Source organism: Melanerpes formicivorus, unplaced genomic scaffold (assembly GCF_026170545.1).
Source record: "Melanerpes formicivorus ecotype bairdi unplaced genomic scaffold, bMelFor1.0.p_v2 SCAF_3, whole genome shotgun sequence".
NCBI classification, from domain to species: domain Eukaryota; kingdom Metazoa; phylum Chordata; class Aves; order Piciformes; family Picidae; genus Melanerpes; species Melanerpes formicivorus.
This window is the reverse complement of record NW_027142355.1, coordinates 17,014,431-17,031,558: the sequence shown is the minus strand read 5'-3', so window position 1 is coordinate 17,031,558 and position 17,128 is coordinate 17,014,431. Positions and strand designations below refer to the sequence as shown.

At 37.8% G+C, this 17,128-nt stretch overlaps 1 protein-coding gene and 1 long non-coding RNA gene across 7 annotated transcripts in view; one reads left to right on the top strand and one right to left on the bottom strand.

The window, feature by feature from the left end:
- The window catches only part of PCLO (piccolo presynaptic cytomatrix protein), a 353,643-nt gene that overhangs the window by 305,715 nt on the left and 30,800 nt on the right, over nucleotides 1–17,128 (top strand). For 2 of the 3 annotated variants that reach the window (XM_068167817.1, XM_068167810.1), the window contains exon 20: nucleotides 1,032–1,558. In XM_068167817.1, coding sequence (XP_068023918.1) covers nucleotides 1,032–1,243 — 212 coding nt within the window. In that variant the 3' untranslated portion in view covers nucleotides 1,244–1,558. Of the gene's footprint in view, nucleotides 1–1,031; nucleotides 1,559–2,472; nucleotides 2,656–15,385; nucleotides 15,528–17,128 lie in introns of those variants that run through there. The other variant, XM_068167826.1, reaches the window with a different exon arrangement.
- Nucleotides 410–17,128, bottom strand: part of LOC137456422 (uncharacterized) — a 39,268-nt gene continuing 22,549 nt past the window's right edge. For all 4 annotated transcript variants that reach the window (XR_010991028.1, XR_010991031.1, XR_010991029.1 and 1 more), the window contains 3 exons: nucleotides 10,090–11,706; nucleotides 9,016–9,120; nucleotides 410–7,940 (listed from right to left, as the gene is read on the bottom strand). This is a non-coding gene — a long non-coding RNA (uncharacterized lncRNA). The remainder of the gene's footprint in view (nucleotides 7,941–9,015; nucleotides 9,121–10,089; nucleotides 11,707–17,128) is intronic.

Here is a 17,128-nt window from a genome sequence, read left to right as displayed (position 1 = left end):
TGTGTAAGTTCTAACAGCAAAATAAAGTTACTGCTATGAACTTTGTATACACGTTTATTACAAACATATTTATCTCTGTGATTATTTCATCAGATCCACGGCATAATTTGGCTCAATTTGTGCCAGCCAGCTTGCTGACTAATTGTGTCCTTAAAACAGCAGCTCACAAACTCTGTGCTTTGCACATCTACTTTAGAATCTGTGTCCTTTTCATTTTTTCAGGTAGCCTTGGCTAAGTTCAATACATATATAGCTCTCTATTTTTCATGTTCTTTAAATATTCTATGGCATTTTTCTTCTGGAAATGTCTCATTAATATTTTATAGAATAGCAATTATGCTATAATAATGAATGTGCCATTTCCAGTCAATGATAATGGGCTGTAGCATCTCTCTATTGGCAATCAGCCAATCCTAAGTAGACAGCGGCCAGTTGCTTACTTAAAACACTTTATATGTCATATCAAAGCAAAACCCACCCAGAATAGCACCCAGATGAGAGCTTCAGAGTGATAAGACTCCATTCTATCTCCTATCTATGCTATGTTTTGCTAGGGATTGATGTATGTGTAAGATGTGTATCTACATTAGTGGTCAGTATAGAAACTATTTTAAGTTAGGCTATGGTTTTGACCTATGCATACCTCAGAATAAAACTGCTTGCATCAGCTGTGGTTTTGGTACCACTCTAAGTGGTGCTAGTTAGTGTCTACCTATTAGAGAGACAGAAAGTGGAAAAAAAGATTACTCTTTTGACTATGCCATCATCTACCACTGTGAACCAAGACAGGAGGCATAATTCGTAGGTGATGGAAACCCAATAGTAAATTAATTACTCCCTGGACCAGGGAACAGTGAGGAAGTAGAAAATGGTGCTCTGTAAGAGTTTCCTAATTGTGATATATCCTGAGACTTTGAATGGCATCACGCAGCAGAACCTTTATTCCGTGTTCTGGAAGGCAGCCAGAAAAGTCAGTGGAATTGTCTGTATTTAATAAATGCAACAGACGTGCTTCTTCATTTTCCTGGTAGACATGCAGGTGCCCACCATTGAGAAATCCCACAGCAGTCCAGGGAGCTCCAAATCTTCCTCTGAAGGACATCTGCGCTCTCATGGTCCATCTCGCAGCCAAAGCAAAACCAGCGTCACTCAAACCCACCTTGAAGATGCTGGGGCAGCCATCGCCGCTGCTGAAGCAGCTGTCCAGCAGCTTCGCCTTCAACCAAGTAAAAGACGCAAATAAATTCCTCAGCATGGCAGCTTAATGTTCATCTGTTGCCTTTTTTCCTGCTGTCCTTCCCTTTTTGGCTATTTTTGTTTGTTTGTTTCTGTTCTTGGCACACTGTGCTCACTCTATTCAGTGTCTTTCTTTGTGTGCCTGTGTGTGAATACATATGATTATAATATACTCTTGTATTTAGAAGTCTTTTATTTATTTATTTACTTTAATTTATATAGACTGCTGTGAAACTGGCTGTTTCTCCATCAGTCCCTTCTCTCATGGTCCATGATGTTCCATGGTTGTGCATGACTCACAAAGAATTCCATTGTGTGGTGGTGTTTTGATGTCACTAAATGACTACCAATGTCATAATCAAAACCTGCAGAGATGCGGCTGCCAGCTCATCAATTTGCACACATCAAGTACTGAGAGCACATTAACAAGATACATCCATAAGTAGCAATCAGGAAAGACAGAACTATACACAGAAAAGATTTAAAGTTATAGAAAAAAGTTTTTTAACTACATGGCTGAGATTTCTATTTTTGCAACATGACTGTAAATATCTATTTTTTTTTTCTGAAAGGAAATATAAAGCAACCTTTGTAGTATCTTGGATAAAATCATGTTAGTGATAAGCAGAAGAGCAATAGACAGTAACACTGAACACATGACATGCAAAGTCATTTAACACACAAAGCCATTGACATCAACAGTGTTATCAAATTAGCAAAGGCAAAGGGAGATGAAGCCTAAGTCAGGTGTCATGGTCAGTTAACTTTTCCTAGTAATTTTTGTGCCATGGATTGATTAAGGGTCTGGATAGAATTCACCTGACAATTTAAAATCGATAAATAAATTAAACTTTTTCCATTCAAAAGGATTGATCTCCCAAGTATACTTCAGACCAGTATTTGATTGCTAGTTGAGGGTTTAGTTGATGGGAAATGAAAACTCTCTGACTATGGAATCATTGTGTTTGTCTTTAGGATTTGTGGATATGCCATAAATTTATCATGGTATAATGCAAAAACTGGGGGGAAATTATTTCCCTTGTCTCCATCATTAATAAAGAAACAGCCAGTTTTAATACTCTTTAATGCTGTGCATGTGGTGTCTCTTTGGTGTTTGAAAACACTACTTACTTAAATACAGAAAAAAAAACCACTTCTGTTTGCATGAATAACATTTAAGCTGGTTCCATCTGAGGATACATACTCTGGGTTTCCATTTCACCCACACTGCCACAGCAGCACATAAAAGCGGTCAGTCTAATCATGCCAGGAAGCAGCACAGACACAGCATAGCAGGAGTCCTCCCTATTCAAAGAACTCAGTCTGACAATCTGCCTCCACCAGCCAATGACAACAAAGACCAAAGCCAACTAGCCCTCAGGAAAGTGATGTCTGATGGACCAGTCAAGCCTGAAGGAGGTGAGCAGAAAGACATGGTTAAGAAGCCAACCACATCCCAAATCCTTCTTGCCATGTCTACTAATTCATTGTGATATTGAATTATTTATTTTACCCCTCCATTAAGTGCTGTAAATGTTAAATAATCAAGAACTTTGCTTGATTTTTTCCATATCAGCACATAAATCCATAATCTAAAACCGTGCTAAGAAACATCACAAAACAAAATGTGTGCACTTCCATTCCACTGGAGGACACAGACTTCTGTTGAGAAATGGTACAGCTTTCTTCATGTCATTGCTTAATATAAAGCGTGCATGCAAGCTGGTCTGCTTAAATATGCTTGAAGTTTCTTGTACTGTTACAAATCCTAATTACACGTTTGTTTCTGGAATTCTAATTGGGACATTAACTATTTGCTTTTCCTCTCCCAGCATAGTTATGTCAAAAGTCACTAGCATAAATAATTTTTCAAACCACCAGTGGAAAGGAAAGTTTTGCTCCATGTACAGCTCAATCTCGATAACTTTCCTATCAGCCTCCTAAAATACTGTTTTCTATCTGTATGCACCTGTACATCAAGCCTAAATATCATACCTCAGTTTCTCCCCTTGTCACAAATAAAGAGCCAGAATCTCAACTGGTTGAAATTAGCGCTGTTCTTTTGACTTCTGCAGCCTTTTGTTTATTTCCATGGAATCTAAGGGATTATCCAAATAAACTTACACACTGGACTCTCAGATCTTCTCTTGTGTTGTAATCCCTTCCCAAGCTCTCACAATTCATTGAAAGTTTTTTTCTGTCAATACCATTGCACACCATGGTCTCGCAGAGAATCATAGCATCATTAAAATGGTTTGGGTTGGGAGGGACCTCCAAAGGTTATCCAGTTCCAGCCCCCTGCAGTCAGCAGGGACATCCTGCACTAGATCAAATTGTTCAGTTTGTCAAATCACACCTTGAATATCTCCAGGGATGGGGCCTCATCTACCCCCCTGGACAACCTGTTCCTCTGTTCCACCACCCTCATGGTTAAAGAACTTTTTCTTAACATCGAATCTAAATTTTTTATAAATTCAAACCATTGTCCCTCATCCTATCACTGCAGGCTTTTGGAAACAGTCCCTCTGCAACCTTCCTGTAGCCCCACTTCAGGTACTGGAAGGCCACTACTAGGTCTGCCCGGAGCCTTCTCTTCTCCAGGCTGAACAACCCCAGCCTCCTCAGCCTGTCCTCGTAGCAGAGGTGCTCCAGTCCCCTGACCATTTTTGTGGCCCTCCTCTGGACCCATTCCATTAGGTCCATGTCATTCCTGTGTTGAGGCCTTCAAAGATGGATGCAGCACTCCAGGTGAGGTCTTTCTTACCAAGGCAGAGTAAAGTGGCAGAATCACCTCGCTGGACCTGCTGGCCACTCTTAATGCAGCCCACGCGGTCATTTTCCTTCTGGACTACAAGCACAACACTCTTGGTTCATGTCCAGTTTCTCATCCACCAGGACCCCCAAGTCCTTTTCTGCAGGGCTGCTCTTAATTTAATAAAAAACATTAGAAGGTTGTAGAGAAGAAAGAAGGAAAAATACTTCAGCCAATATACCCTATAGGCGACAAGTCATTAAAAGGACTGGTGTGATGTTGAAGTAACTAATTAACAAAGGCAAACTACAAATCATTGTAAACATCATATTTAGAAGTAACAAGTTGTTTCTTATGAGAGCCTTAGGAACTCTTCCATAAAGTATCTACACACATGTGCATCCACCCACCTACATATTGTCTTACCCTACAGCTCGAATCCAGCTGCTCAGTTCAGGCAGAGACCAGAGGGTATCATAGAACTATTTCAGACACCATGAGTGAAAGGCCCATTCTATTCCTCCACCACCAGCTTTTGAGGTGTCATGTCTGTAGAGAGTTCTTGTGGAGACTTTCAATCCTGTGATGCCTTTGGCATAGATAAGCATTGATAAAACCTTTTGCTTGTGATACAGGTTTGAATCAAGGTTCAAATATGCTTTCATTACAGGAAAGAGCTAAGCTGTTGGCTTCAGGTACCCTTGCCACTAAACTGTTATGCAAGCTTCTTCACTTTTACATTTGCCAAAAAGCTATATATGGATAGACATTTGGCTCAGCAAAATGTTATGGGAATGGGAGCCCACATTAATATTAAAATATAAACCAGGTTAGATTTACTATGAATTTTACTAGATTTACTGGGTACCTTTATCTTTCTGCTTGGGAAGTCTGATTTCAGATCTGTGAGAAGTTTTGGCTGCTTCTTGTTGTGCCCAAAATAGTTTGTCCTAATTTATTTATCTGAGATGGGCCAATAATTACCATTTGGAGGTTAATGCATTTCAAGTAAGAAGAAAAATCCAGATGAGTTAATTGCAGATTTGTGGAGTTTGTAGGTAAAACAAGAAGAGATTGTGATCTTGAATAGAAAAAGCACCAAAGATGCTCAAATCAACTTTCAATCTATGGAGCTGTTTGCAGGAGAAGGAAGTGTTGAAGGAAGGAGAGAGGTTTTCCCTGCAGTTCAAAAATTCTGAAAATGGAGAGAATTTACTAACAATTAATATCAAGGCATCATGAATTTGAAAGTCCTTTCCTACAGGGATGCTGCACAGTTGTAGTATTCATCCCCATTACAGCCTATTTTCTGGAATAAAGAAACCATTAGGAAATGGTTTTATGGACAGGAACAGTTGCCTTGGCAAGTTAGTAACTTTTTTTCTTTTTTCTTGTCTCTTAAGCTTCAAAGACCTTTATTAAGAAAGCCATTGCAGATAATCCACAATATCATTATTATTTTCCAGCATACCTATTTCTCTCTGAGTTTGTCAGAGAACAGAATTTATAGAAAAATCTTTAGGGTTTTTTTCAGCCCTAGTCCCTAATGTAGCAAGATTTCCACAAGGGTGAAAGGAAAAATTCTGTTATAAGTGATCATCAGTCCTTCTCTACCTAAGGGTCCTCAGAAAAAGTTTTCTCCTTTGACATAGTCTCTCAATACCTTCTTCCTTGTGTTTTGGTTTGGTTGGTTTGGTTTGTTTAACAGAAATTGAATTGGCATTTATACAAACAAACAAACAAAACCTCAAACAAACAAACAAACCCAAAACAAAATCCCCAAACAAAACAAACAAACCAGAAACACACTTCTACTTCCCCCTTCCCCCCAAGACAAGATAAAACAAGAAAAATTAAAACAAGAACCTTCAGTCATTCTTAGAACACTCCAGAGAAAACCCAGCACCTATGATATACATATTTTATGAATAAAAAGGACTTCCATCACTTTAATACAGAAGCAGTTAAGCCAAATAAACTTAATTTTAAACAGTAAAATAAATAAATAAATATTTTTAAATCTGTGTAAAAATTAAGGTGAAGCTACAACAGAAGACACTGGGCTTTATTCACCACTTTAAAAAAATCCATTATTCAACTACAGCATTTAATTAATTGGAAATAAATACTGAAGTATCATTTTCTTGCTGCCTGTGAGAGATGAGTGTGATCTGCAAAGAAACCCACTTCCTAACACATAATGCCGTCACACCCCTCAGAAAGAAACAGTAATGTTTCACAGTCAACCCTTTAAACCCTTTAAAGGCAGAATTTGCAAGGGATTCAAGCCACAAGGAGAGAGCAGTGCCTAGTTTTGATTGTTTTGCACAAACAATCTGAATTTTTTCCAAATTACGCATTCACTTAAAATGCACTACATTCAACAGAAATCTGTGCATTATAGTTTATCCCCTAGATGACTCAGTTTTGAAATAATGTAAATCATAGAACCACAGAATGGCTTAGGTTGGAAGGGACCTCAGAGATCATCTACTCCACCCTGCCCACCATGGTCAGGAATGCCTCTCAACTAAACTTGGCTGCTCGAGGGCTCACCCAGCCTGGCCTTGAACACCCAGGGAGGAAGCATTCATAACTCTCCCAGGCAGCCTATTCTAGAGTCTCACCACCCTCCCACTGAAGAACTTCTTCCTAAGATCCAGACTAAACCTACTCTCCCTCAACTGAAAACCATTACCCCTTGTCCTATTGCTAGACAGCATTATGAAAAGTCCTTCTCCAGCCTTCCTGTAAGATCTCTTCAGGTACTCGAAGGCAGCTCTAAGGACCCCCTGGAGCCTTCTCTTCTCTAGGCTGAACAACCCCAACTCTCTCAGCCTGCCCTCATAGTAGAGGTATTCCAGTCCTTGAAATAGTCAATGCCTAGTCCATTTCTAAAGCAGGAGAAGCGTAAGATTTCTTTTCCCATTCTTGAGTAACTACATTCTTAGGTTTTAGACATTTAAAGAATTGCCACCACTCCCCAAACACATAAACAGCACATGCTGGCGCAGCTTTCCATAAATTCAACAGCTTGCCAGTCACTCCACTCCCTTTTAAGTCAGTAATGTATCCCATAGAAGGATCTTTTCATTATACAAAATTTTCTGGGCAGATTCAAACATAACAAATTATTTTAGAGTTCTTCAAATATTTAAAGAGGTAGTTTTATGCTGATAATTATCTGTTCTTTGGTCATGTGCATATAAACCAGTATATGTATCTGCAATATAGTTATTTACTGACCTTACATAAAATGCCTTTTCATGCCAATTCATAGTTTTACAAGAATAAGCTACATCCTTTAGTTTTAATAACTTCTAGTGACCTAAATAAAAAAGACAAAACCCAGCAAAATTTACCTTTGGTATCCATGTGAAGTGGAAAGATGCACAAGCTCTGCTTTACTAGAATAGTAGAAGTGTAGTTTCCAGTGAAATAAGTTTGGAGCACATAAAAGTGTTCACTATACAGCCAGTACTAATCTACATAACTGGTTAGGTTTTGAAGTACATGGAGCTGTGGTCTCTACATGGGTATAGATTAATGGGTAGAATTCAATGAGGTTCTTGTTATTTGCAGAGGAAGAGGTGCCAGCTTTACCCCAAAAGGTACAATGATTGGACAACAAAAAACAAAGTCCTTTATTAACTCATAATATGCAATGCTCAACAACAAAGAAAATATTTCATCACTAGAGAAGATTTCTGGAAAATTATTCTGATTTTTCCTAGGATCTTCAGAGAACAGTAAATTAATATTTAAATAGCTCAGTAGGTGATTTTAAGCCTTAAAGTCATTGTAGTCCCATGCATTTTTCTATGCTTCCACTCATGAAAGAGAAGCTTCAAGTAAATACACTGTTGCTTGAACATCACATGATGATGGATGCCAAATGCATCTTCTCTTTCATTTAGCACACATTAGAAACCCAACTAAAGAAATAAAGAACCTGCCAGGAGAAAAGCACTGCTATAGCATTGACTTGGATTAGCAAACATTAAAGCCTTAGAGAAAACACCATGTGTTTCAGATAAAGGTCCAAATACAGTCATTAAATTAAGCAATGAACATTTCTCCAGCATTTTCTGTTTATTTTTCCTGTATTTTTAAACTCTGTACTAGAAAGGGGTTTTTTTTAGCCCCACCCTCTGGGAATTAAAAAATTACATAATTTTCTGAAAATCCCCAAATCTAGTGCATGTACTCAGAACCTATTATTTCTCCTGTCTCAGGGAGCATTTCATCTTTCACGCTATAAATCTTCTATCATGACACAAAAGCTTTTCTGCGATATCCCAAGATGCTACTTTCCAAGTGCTTGTGTGAAATGTTATTCGACTGGTCAGAGGGAGGTCTGCTATCAGAGCTGATACTCTTAGCTAGAATAGCTAGAGTAGATGGACAGTGCATCACATTTTCTCTGTTGTACCCTAATGAGCCTGTCAGTTTACGCTAGAACTCCAATTAAAAATATTTTCTTTCAGAAGGCATCGTAACTGCTTATAACCCCTTGACAAAAGTCCTAGCAGACAGCAAGTTCTCCATGAGACAGCAATGTGCTCTTGTGGACAAGAGGCATCCTAGGATGAATTAAGCAGGTGTAGGGAGGTTCTCCTTCCCTTCTACCCTGCCCTGCTGAGACCACACCTGTGTTTTAGGCTCCCCAGTTCAAGAGAAACAGGGTTCTACCAGACAGACTCCAACAGAGAGCTATGAGGATGATTGCAGGATTTGAACATCTCTGCTATGAAGAAAGACTGAGAGACCGGGTGCTGTTCAGTCTTGAGAAGGCTGTGAGATTTATCAGTGCCTATAAATACCTGAGGGGTGGGTGTCAATGTGAAGGTGCCATTCTCTTTGTGTTGGTGCCCAGTGTTAAGACAAGGAACAAAGGACACAAGCTAGAACACAGGAGGTTCCACCTCAACATGAGGAGACACTTCTTTACAGTGATGGTACTGGAGCACTGTAATAGGCTGCCCAGAGAGGTTGTGGAGTTTCCTCTGGAGGCTTTCAAAACCCACCTGGATGTGTTCCTGTGCAGCTTGTTGTAGGTGATCCTTCTTTGTCAGGGGGCCTGGAATGAACAGTATCTGGAGGTACCTTTCAGCTCCTAACATTCTGTGATTCTGGAAATGTCAGCATAACAGGTTAAATCTACAGAGAAACATGTTGTGATACAGGCATCGAAATACTGCTAGCACTCTAAAACCCATGATGCAGGTATGAGCCAGCACTGAGTAACTTTTAGCTGCTTAGCTGTAAAGAATTAAAATCAGCAGGAATTTTCCTTATCACTAAACTCTATTTATTGGTATTAGCAACAATGTGGAGGGAAATGAAATTGACTCATAGGTTCTATGTATCTTTTGAACTGGGTATGATCATTGATTTAAATATCTGCTTATCTGGGGTTCATTTAGGTCCATACCCACTTTTACACTTTTAATAGGCCATGCCACATTTAAATTTCCTACAGTAATTTAGACTAATTTTTTTTTTCACACTTTAAATAATTTACTTCCCAAAGCTGTTTTTAACTTAGCTTCACTAGTCTCTTAATTTCCAGTTAAATGGCCCTTTGTAATGCTACAAATAACCCATTTCCAAGAATCATTATCCAACAGGAACAGTTTGTCCTTCCTCTCAGCAGACAGCAATAATCTGAGTCTCTTCTGTGAATCGTGTTTCAGTCTCATAGCTGGCACATCCTGCTTTGGCTATTCCTGCTATTTACACTTCCACTATTTTAAGCTGACATGTAATTTTAGGAAATTACTCAGATTCTTTATTTGATAACTCTGATTTCAAAAGTCTATTAGATGGTAGCCTAACCTTATGGAGCACATGAAAGAAAATTGTTTCATCAGAATTGCTTTGCTGGGTAAAGAAATTCCACTAGCACAGTTTAAGATGAGTGTTGCTTTGTCATTCCTCACTTTAAATGGTAAGTTCTCTGTAAAGGGTTTTGTGAGATTTCACAAAGTATCACTGCTCAGTGTGGGGTCAAAACCATGTGTAACATACAAGCATGGCTGAAATGGATGAGATCATGGTGTAGGAAGAAGAATAAGGAAAAGAAAACTATCACAACTTACCTGAGATATATATGCCTTTGATCACTCATTTATGGATCCCCATTCTGTTGCTAGTTTGCAAGAGATGCAACTAGAAACAGAGTTTGCATTGCAGAACTTCATGAAGCAATCCTGAGCAGCATTTACTTTTAGTGACAGGAAACCTTTCATGAAAACTGGTCAACTGGCATTTGAGGGCAGTTCAAAGCTGAAGATATGAAGCAAGGAAAGTGAGAGTGAGGAGTAGGCAAGGTTCTGTCAGAAGACTGTGTGACATGCTCAGCCTGTTTGTCAGTAGCAAACTCTCCAAAGCAGATCAGCGTTTTCACCTGCTCTCATGGACTTACATCTCTTTAAGAAGACGCAGCCTGTTGTTAGCCTTTTTTGTGACCCTGGGTTTCTCACAATGCTGCCAGCTATAACGAACTTTTTTGGGGTTTTTTTTTGGTCTGTGTTTTGTTTTGATTTTTAAAAGAAGTTAATTAGAGGCAAATATGTTCCATCATTTTTATTTCTGCTTCTAGACACATACTTGAAAAGGGAACACCTAGAATTTAATCCCCAGCAGTAAGTTCTGCTTGAGTCTGTTCTTCTTTTATCCACAGGAACCCCAGAGCAGTATAGGCCCATTTTTCAAATTAAAAAAAAAAAAAAAAGAAAGAAAGAAAAAAGCCTGTTCACTTGAGAAGAATGCCTGGAGTGGCTGAGAGTGCGGAATTGTTTCTACTTTGCTGCTGACTATTTTGACAGCTCATGGCTCTAAGTCTTGTGTGAATTATCTATCTTGCTTATGTCACGTTTTATAAAAAGCATCTTCTTTGTTGTAAAACCAGACCTTTCTGAAAGATGAAACCATACATCTTCCATCTTCTCTTTTCTTACTGGTTTTAATACAATTCTTTATAGTAAGGCATGATTCACATGTTTTCCTTGGTTATGAAAGCTGATTTTCTGTCTGGGTCCATAAACCTAAGAATAAGTAAGCAAAAATATATTTTTTTCCATAGATGCATTCAACTAATATTTGCAAAGAAGAAGAATAAGTATTTGAAAAATACAAAAAGAAACAAAGAAAATGGATCTAAAAGATGAAAGCAATGCTAGCCTTCATTTTCTTGACTTAGCAATTCTTTTCCAAGAAGTTGCAAGAGAGCACCTCATCAAATAGCACTCTGTTGAAAGAAAAGTCTGTATTGTTTGCAGAATACAAAAGGTATCACATAATCACAAAATGTAAGGCATTGGAAGAGATGTCCTGAGATCATCCAGTCCAACTCCCCTGCCAAAGCAGGATCACGTAAGGCAGGCTGCACAGGAATGCATCCAGGTGGGTTTTGAGTGTCTCCAGGGAAGGAGACTCCACAACCCCTCTGAGCATCCTGCCCCAGTGCTGTGTGTCCTGTTTCAGAGGAAGCATTTCTGTTCTTTGTAGCTCAGCGGCTAGACAGCCCAGACATCACTGAACCTACAATTTTAAAAAGTACCAAGCACCTGATAAAGTGCATAAAAAGTTCACAGGGAATGGGCTGGAGGTGGGAAGAGACCTTTCCTCCCTTCCAGAAAGAGGCCAAGTGATGACATCGATAATGATTTTCAGTCAAACTTAGTCTCTTCAATCTGCTGAGTCTTTTCCTAATTCTAAAAGAAAAGAAAATTTCTGCGTCATAAGTAATTGACAGCAAGACCTTGCACATGACAAGTATTTAAATTTAAGTAATTTTTTTCCTAAGAACCAAGAAATTGTTTGAAAAACCAAAGAACAAGGAAGCAAGGAAAGAGACATTGACATAAGTTTCTATTCAGATTATTACTGTACATTTAAGTAAAGCAAGATGACAACTTGTGTTATCAGGCAGCTCTGTGACACCAGAACAGAATTTCCAGTCCTTGGCCCAGACTGAATCCATACAAAAATATTAAAACTCTCTGGAAACCAAGATACCTCCTGCTGGAACTTAGATATTTTTTAGTATAGGCAATTGTAAGCAGAAAATCTCCAAGTCAGAAATGAATGTGCTTTAATCTTACCATAGTTACTTCTCCTTTGTGTGGATAGGAACTCAATTGGCCAAGCAAAGTGGCAATTGCTCTAAAACTTAGAGGGCTTCACAGACCTTATATAGGCTAGTAAGACTAGACAAATGCCACAGTAAATTCACAGTTTCATGTTAAAGTAGCTAAGACATCTGCATCTCTTCAAACTGCAAATTCTTGTATAAACTAGTCAGTCCTTTACACATGAGCAGGAAATAAGTTCTAACTTTCAACAGAGACTACAAATCTCACCATGGTTATTCTAACTCTCAGACAGAATATTTTCTTACAGCAGGCATCACCACATCCCCACATTTCAATATCTGAAGGGGACCTACAGGAAGGCTGGGGAAGGACTGTTTAGAAGGGCTTGTGATAGGATGAGGGGCAATGGTTTGAAACTGGAGCAGGCAGGATTCAGGTCAGACATGAGGAGGAATTTCTTTACAATGAGAGTGGTAAAATACTGGAACAGGTTGCCCAGGGATGTGGTTGAGGCCCTGTCCCTGGAGGCATTCAGGATCAGATTCAATGTGGCCCTGGGAAGCCTGGGATTGGACAAGATGTACTTTGAGGGTCCCTTCCAACAAAATGCATTCTGTGAATCTTCAGAACTTGGACATTTTCTATATAACCAGCAGCAGAAGATTAGAGATTCAGATTTACCTGAAGAAAATAAAGATATATAGAAAAAGGGGATGGAAGCATCCTCTATACCCAGAGATTCTCAGATTATCAATTTGTCAAAAGTTAGCTGTAAATCTATTTGTGGATTTAATTTCTCATCTTAAAATGATGTTGTAGTGCACAACACACACAAGGGGGGGTAGGGGGGGAAGGAAGAAGAAAGAGAATAGATTTGAACTTCAGAATTTTCAAAATCCAATTGGGAATCTAAATTAGGATCCATTATAACCATTCACCAAGAGATCTTATGAAAAAAGAAACACAACATTAATATAGAGAAAGATGTAAGTTAGTCAAAGCAGTAGAGAAACTAAAAATAAAACATACTGAATGTTTCATTAGGATACAGCTATTTCAAAAGAAAGAACTATATTTTGATTTTAAATAGCTGTAGCAAAACTTCTAAAACAATTTTTAAAGATATAATTTAATCTTGTCTGGCTTGAGCTAAATTCTAGGTTCTTACTGATTTTAGAAATCCAGCAGTAAAGATATAAGAAATTACTCCAGACTCTGACTTTTACAGTGCAATCAATAAAAGTAAGTGCCCAGAACCACCCTTTCAACCACATGTGTTATTGTTAAACTAAGCAAATTCATGTCTAAGGATAGGACTGAGATGCTTTTTGGTGCCTGTACAATACTTTCTTAGCTTTCACGAGTTCTGCAGTGTCTTTCCCAGTTTTCTGAGCTTATGGATTAGTTTTGAACAGGCATGAATTAATCCCACTTCAGGGTGTTGAATACAGGGTAGCTGGTGATAATGCAGTATAAAGGAGAGCTTCGCATCTCTTCTCTGAAATCTTGCTCTTTGCTGACATTTACCATCAATACTTTGCTGCTTTGCCACCTTAGTGATCAGAATTCACCCACAATATCACAAATTGAAAGTAACAGAGCAACCACTGCCCACAGCTGCCTGAGCAGGGCACACTACTGTGATATGGCTGTCTCTGCTGGTAAAACCATGGATAACTTACTCTCTAAATGAGACTGAAGAGTATCCGTTAATCACACTGTGGTTGTATATCTTATTAACTTGTGTTAACATCCAAGAAGTCTAGGATCTATGTACAAAATAATGACATAGAGCTAAGGAATGCTTTTGTCTAAAAATAATTGAGGCTGACAGATTCCTTCTGTGGCTGTATTGAAAGACAGGCTGTATTGAAAGACAGGCTGTAGTGAAAGACAGGATACTCAAACTGTGCTTTTTTTTTTTCTGTTTTTTTTTGGGGGGTTGGGTTTTGTTTTTTGGGGTTTTTTTAAAGGTTATTCAATGGCTTGATATAGCAGCAAAGAAATCACTTTGCAGCAAAAGAGTTATGTCTTAATTCACAGTTTGTCCACAGATTGATGCCTTGTGATTTGATTATTTTCTCTCTTCTAGTTTCAATTATTCAATTATCTGGTTTTGCATTAAGTTTGAAAAGCACACTCAGCTTCCTGGTCCTGCATCAGGCAGCATACAGCAATCTTCATCAAATACATTATTCATTCAGTCAGACATAAATAATATTAGTTTCCAGTTTTAGGCAAGACACTGTTGGGACCCTGGCTCTTATATGAAGTAATTTCTGCTAAGATACTAGACTAATTTCTTGTTTTAAGAACTCTTCTAACTGCTTGCACCAGATCACCAGAATAACATAGAACTTCCCTAAGTTTTCACAGAAAATTAACATTAAGTATTTTTTATTGCCAGTATATATCCTCAGCCAATTGGAATAGCGTAACCATGACAACAATAGATGTAGTATAGGACATTTAACAAATCAAAACAAACGAACAAACACAAAAAACATCCAAAAGCTTTCCCAGACAATTCAACATGAGAACTAATACAGGAACAGTAGAGTAGATATTATGTGCTATGTCACCATGTCTTTTTTGTTTATATTTCTCAACTTGCTGAAGGCTGAGTATTGTAAGAATTGTTCATGTAGTACCATAATATCTGAAAAACAAAATAAGGCACCTGATGTGAAAATAACATATGCTGGTGTGTATTTTCTACACCAAATGGTTTTAAACAAGCATAGAGCATCTCCATCAAAACATATTCATTAAAATTCTAGGCATGCAGTAAGAGAAACCTGAATAGGTAGGAGCAGGTTGAGAAATATAATGCAGTAGCTGTGTTCTGTCTCTAGAGGGGTGGAGGCCTTCATACACTCTCTGTCACTATAGATGTACTTTCATTTCCTTTCAGCTTCCTCTCTTTCTGAAAGTCATTGAATGCAAGATTGCCATATGAAACGTTTCAGATTAATACGTGGTTTTCTGTAGGTTTAATCAGAAATGCAGAGCTAATCAATCTAACCCATTCTTTTCTTCCTTCAGGGTGTTGTTTTGAACTATTAACACAATTGGAGAAAAATGTGATGGGATACAATTTGGTTTAGAACATTGTATTCTATGTGAAAATAGACATCACCTTCAAAAGATGATAACATAATACTGGAGCGTAAAGTAAAAAAAAGTATAAGTGTTTTCAGCATGTGCTTTTGATTAATTATTGTTTTTTTCTTCTTGACTTGGATGGTAGTCATGTCGTATAAGACTTTTGGTAACTCATTGTTCCCACCCTGTACAGCAAGGTCTACCAATCACCGACCTGCAGAAAGTTCTGTCTCCACTGGCTCGTCAGCCAGTAGTTTTGGCAGTGGATACAGCATGGATAGCGAAGGCAGCAGCAGTGCCACAGGAGAGAATAATCTATTTCCCATCCCAAGAATGTAAGGCTTGTCCTTTAATATACTTTATCCTCTGTGCACTGATTATGTGTAGCCCTTTAACTTGCCAGTTTCCTCTGCAGACATCAGTTATACAATAGAATAGCAGGTAACTGGGGAGAATTTGTCAGAGCTCATACTATTATTCTGCTTTGTTGAACACTGAATTGTGAATAACCAACCAAAGTTCTTCTCAACCTCATGAATTTAGGGCTGTCACATAGGAGAGCTGTTAGTCTCAGCCTTGGATGTAGGTGTTTGGGTTATGTTTTAAAAGCACAACTTTTGTAAGCCTGAGAACTTTGGTAAGCCTGAGAATATTTAGCATAAATTTTCAGATTGAACACCTTCTAGAAAGAAGTGTTACTAGGGCAACTGATTTCAGATTCTGGATATAAATTTTCCCTAGTTTCATTCACTGGAACATTTTCACATATTCATCATTTTCTAAAATAAACCCCAATTTAATTTTATTTATTTATTTATTTTTACTAGCAGCTAAAAGGGAAATAGGCACAAATCTCATATTTCAATCTCACCTACAGACTCTAGAAAGCTAGTGCGAGCTCAGGTTGCAGCTGTCAATTATTTAACTCTCATTGAACTTCTAATTCATCTTGCTCTGTCTTAAAGTGAATTGTACTTCCCAGAGGCAAAAACAGAATCATCAATTAGATTTTACAATCTCAAAAGGAAATTATTTTGATGTCATTCCTAATGAGAAAAGCAAAGATCTTTGTGCACAGAAACACAAGATGGAGCTCTCAGTAGAAGTTTTTAGTTCACAGCTCCTAAATTTGTATTCACTCCTATTGTCCACTTACTATACTACAGTTACTTGGTATTTGGATGACTAATCCATCAATCTATTGAGCTGCATTACTTCAACTTTTCTTGTGTAATTTGTTCCCATAATTTTTACTTACTAAAGTAAAATATGTCAAGCCCTCCAGCTACACTATTTTTTTTAGTTTACTTTTTTTTATTATGATATTTTTAAAGTAAATCCTTCTTATGATGAGATTAGACAAAGACTTTAAAAATAACATGAGATATTTATATAGAGAAGAAATGTGGATTTTTTTGTGTTAGCCTCAAGAGCTTTACATACTAGCATACTGAAAATGAATGACAAAATTGCTGTCTTCCCTCAGAAACATTTGGGATCATTCCTAGGGAGAATATTTTAAAATATATAACTGTTTCGATTTTCAGCTCTGGGTAAAAATTCTTACATGTCTCAATATATTGAAAATTATATAATAAAAATATAATTGAAATTCTGACAACATTTGCATTCACACTGGCTTGGTAATGACTTCAGGGATTCTGACTTTGTAAAATAATTCCATAGGATTGCAGCTTGCAATTTGGATGTGAAACACTAGGTAAACCAAATAATTTTATCTGATGTGACATATAAAAATATTCTTGGTTATAAGCTCCCTATTTTGATTAATTTTCTGACTTATCAGTAGAAAGTGTTGGTTAGGCTGGGTTTTAAACTTTTTAGTCCAAATGGAACACTTCATCATGAAGCAAAATAAAAGAATTAAATAGTGACACAAGGGGAATTGTTTGATTAGAATACTTTTCAATGTTAA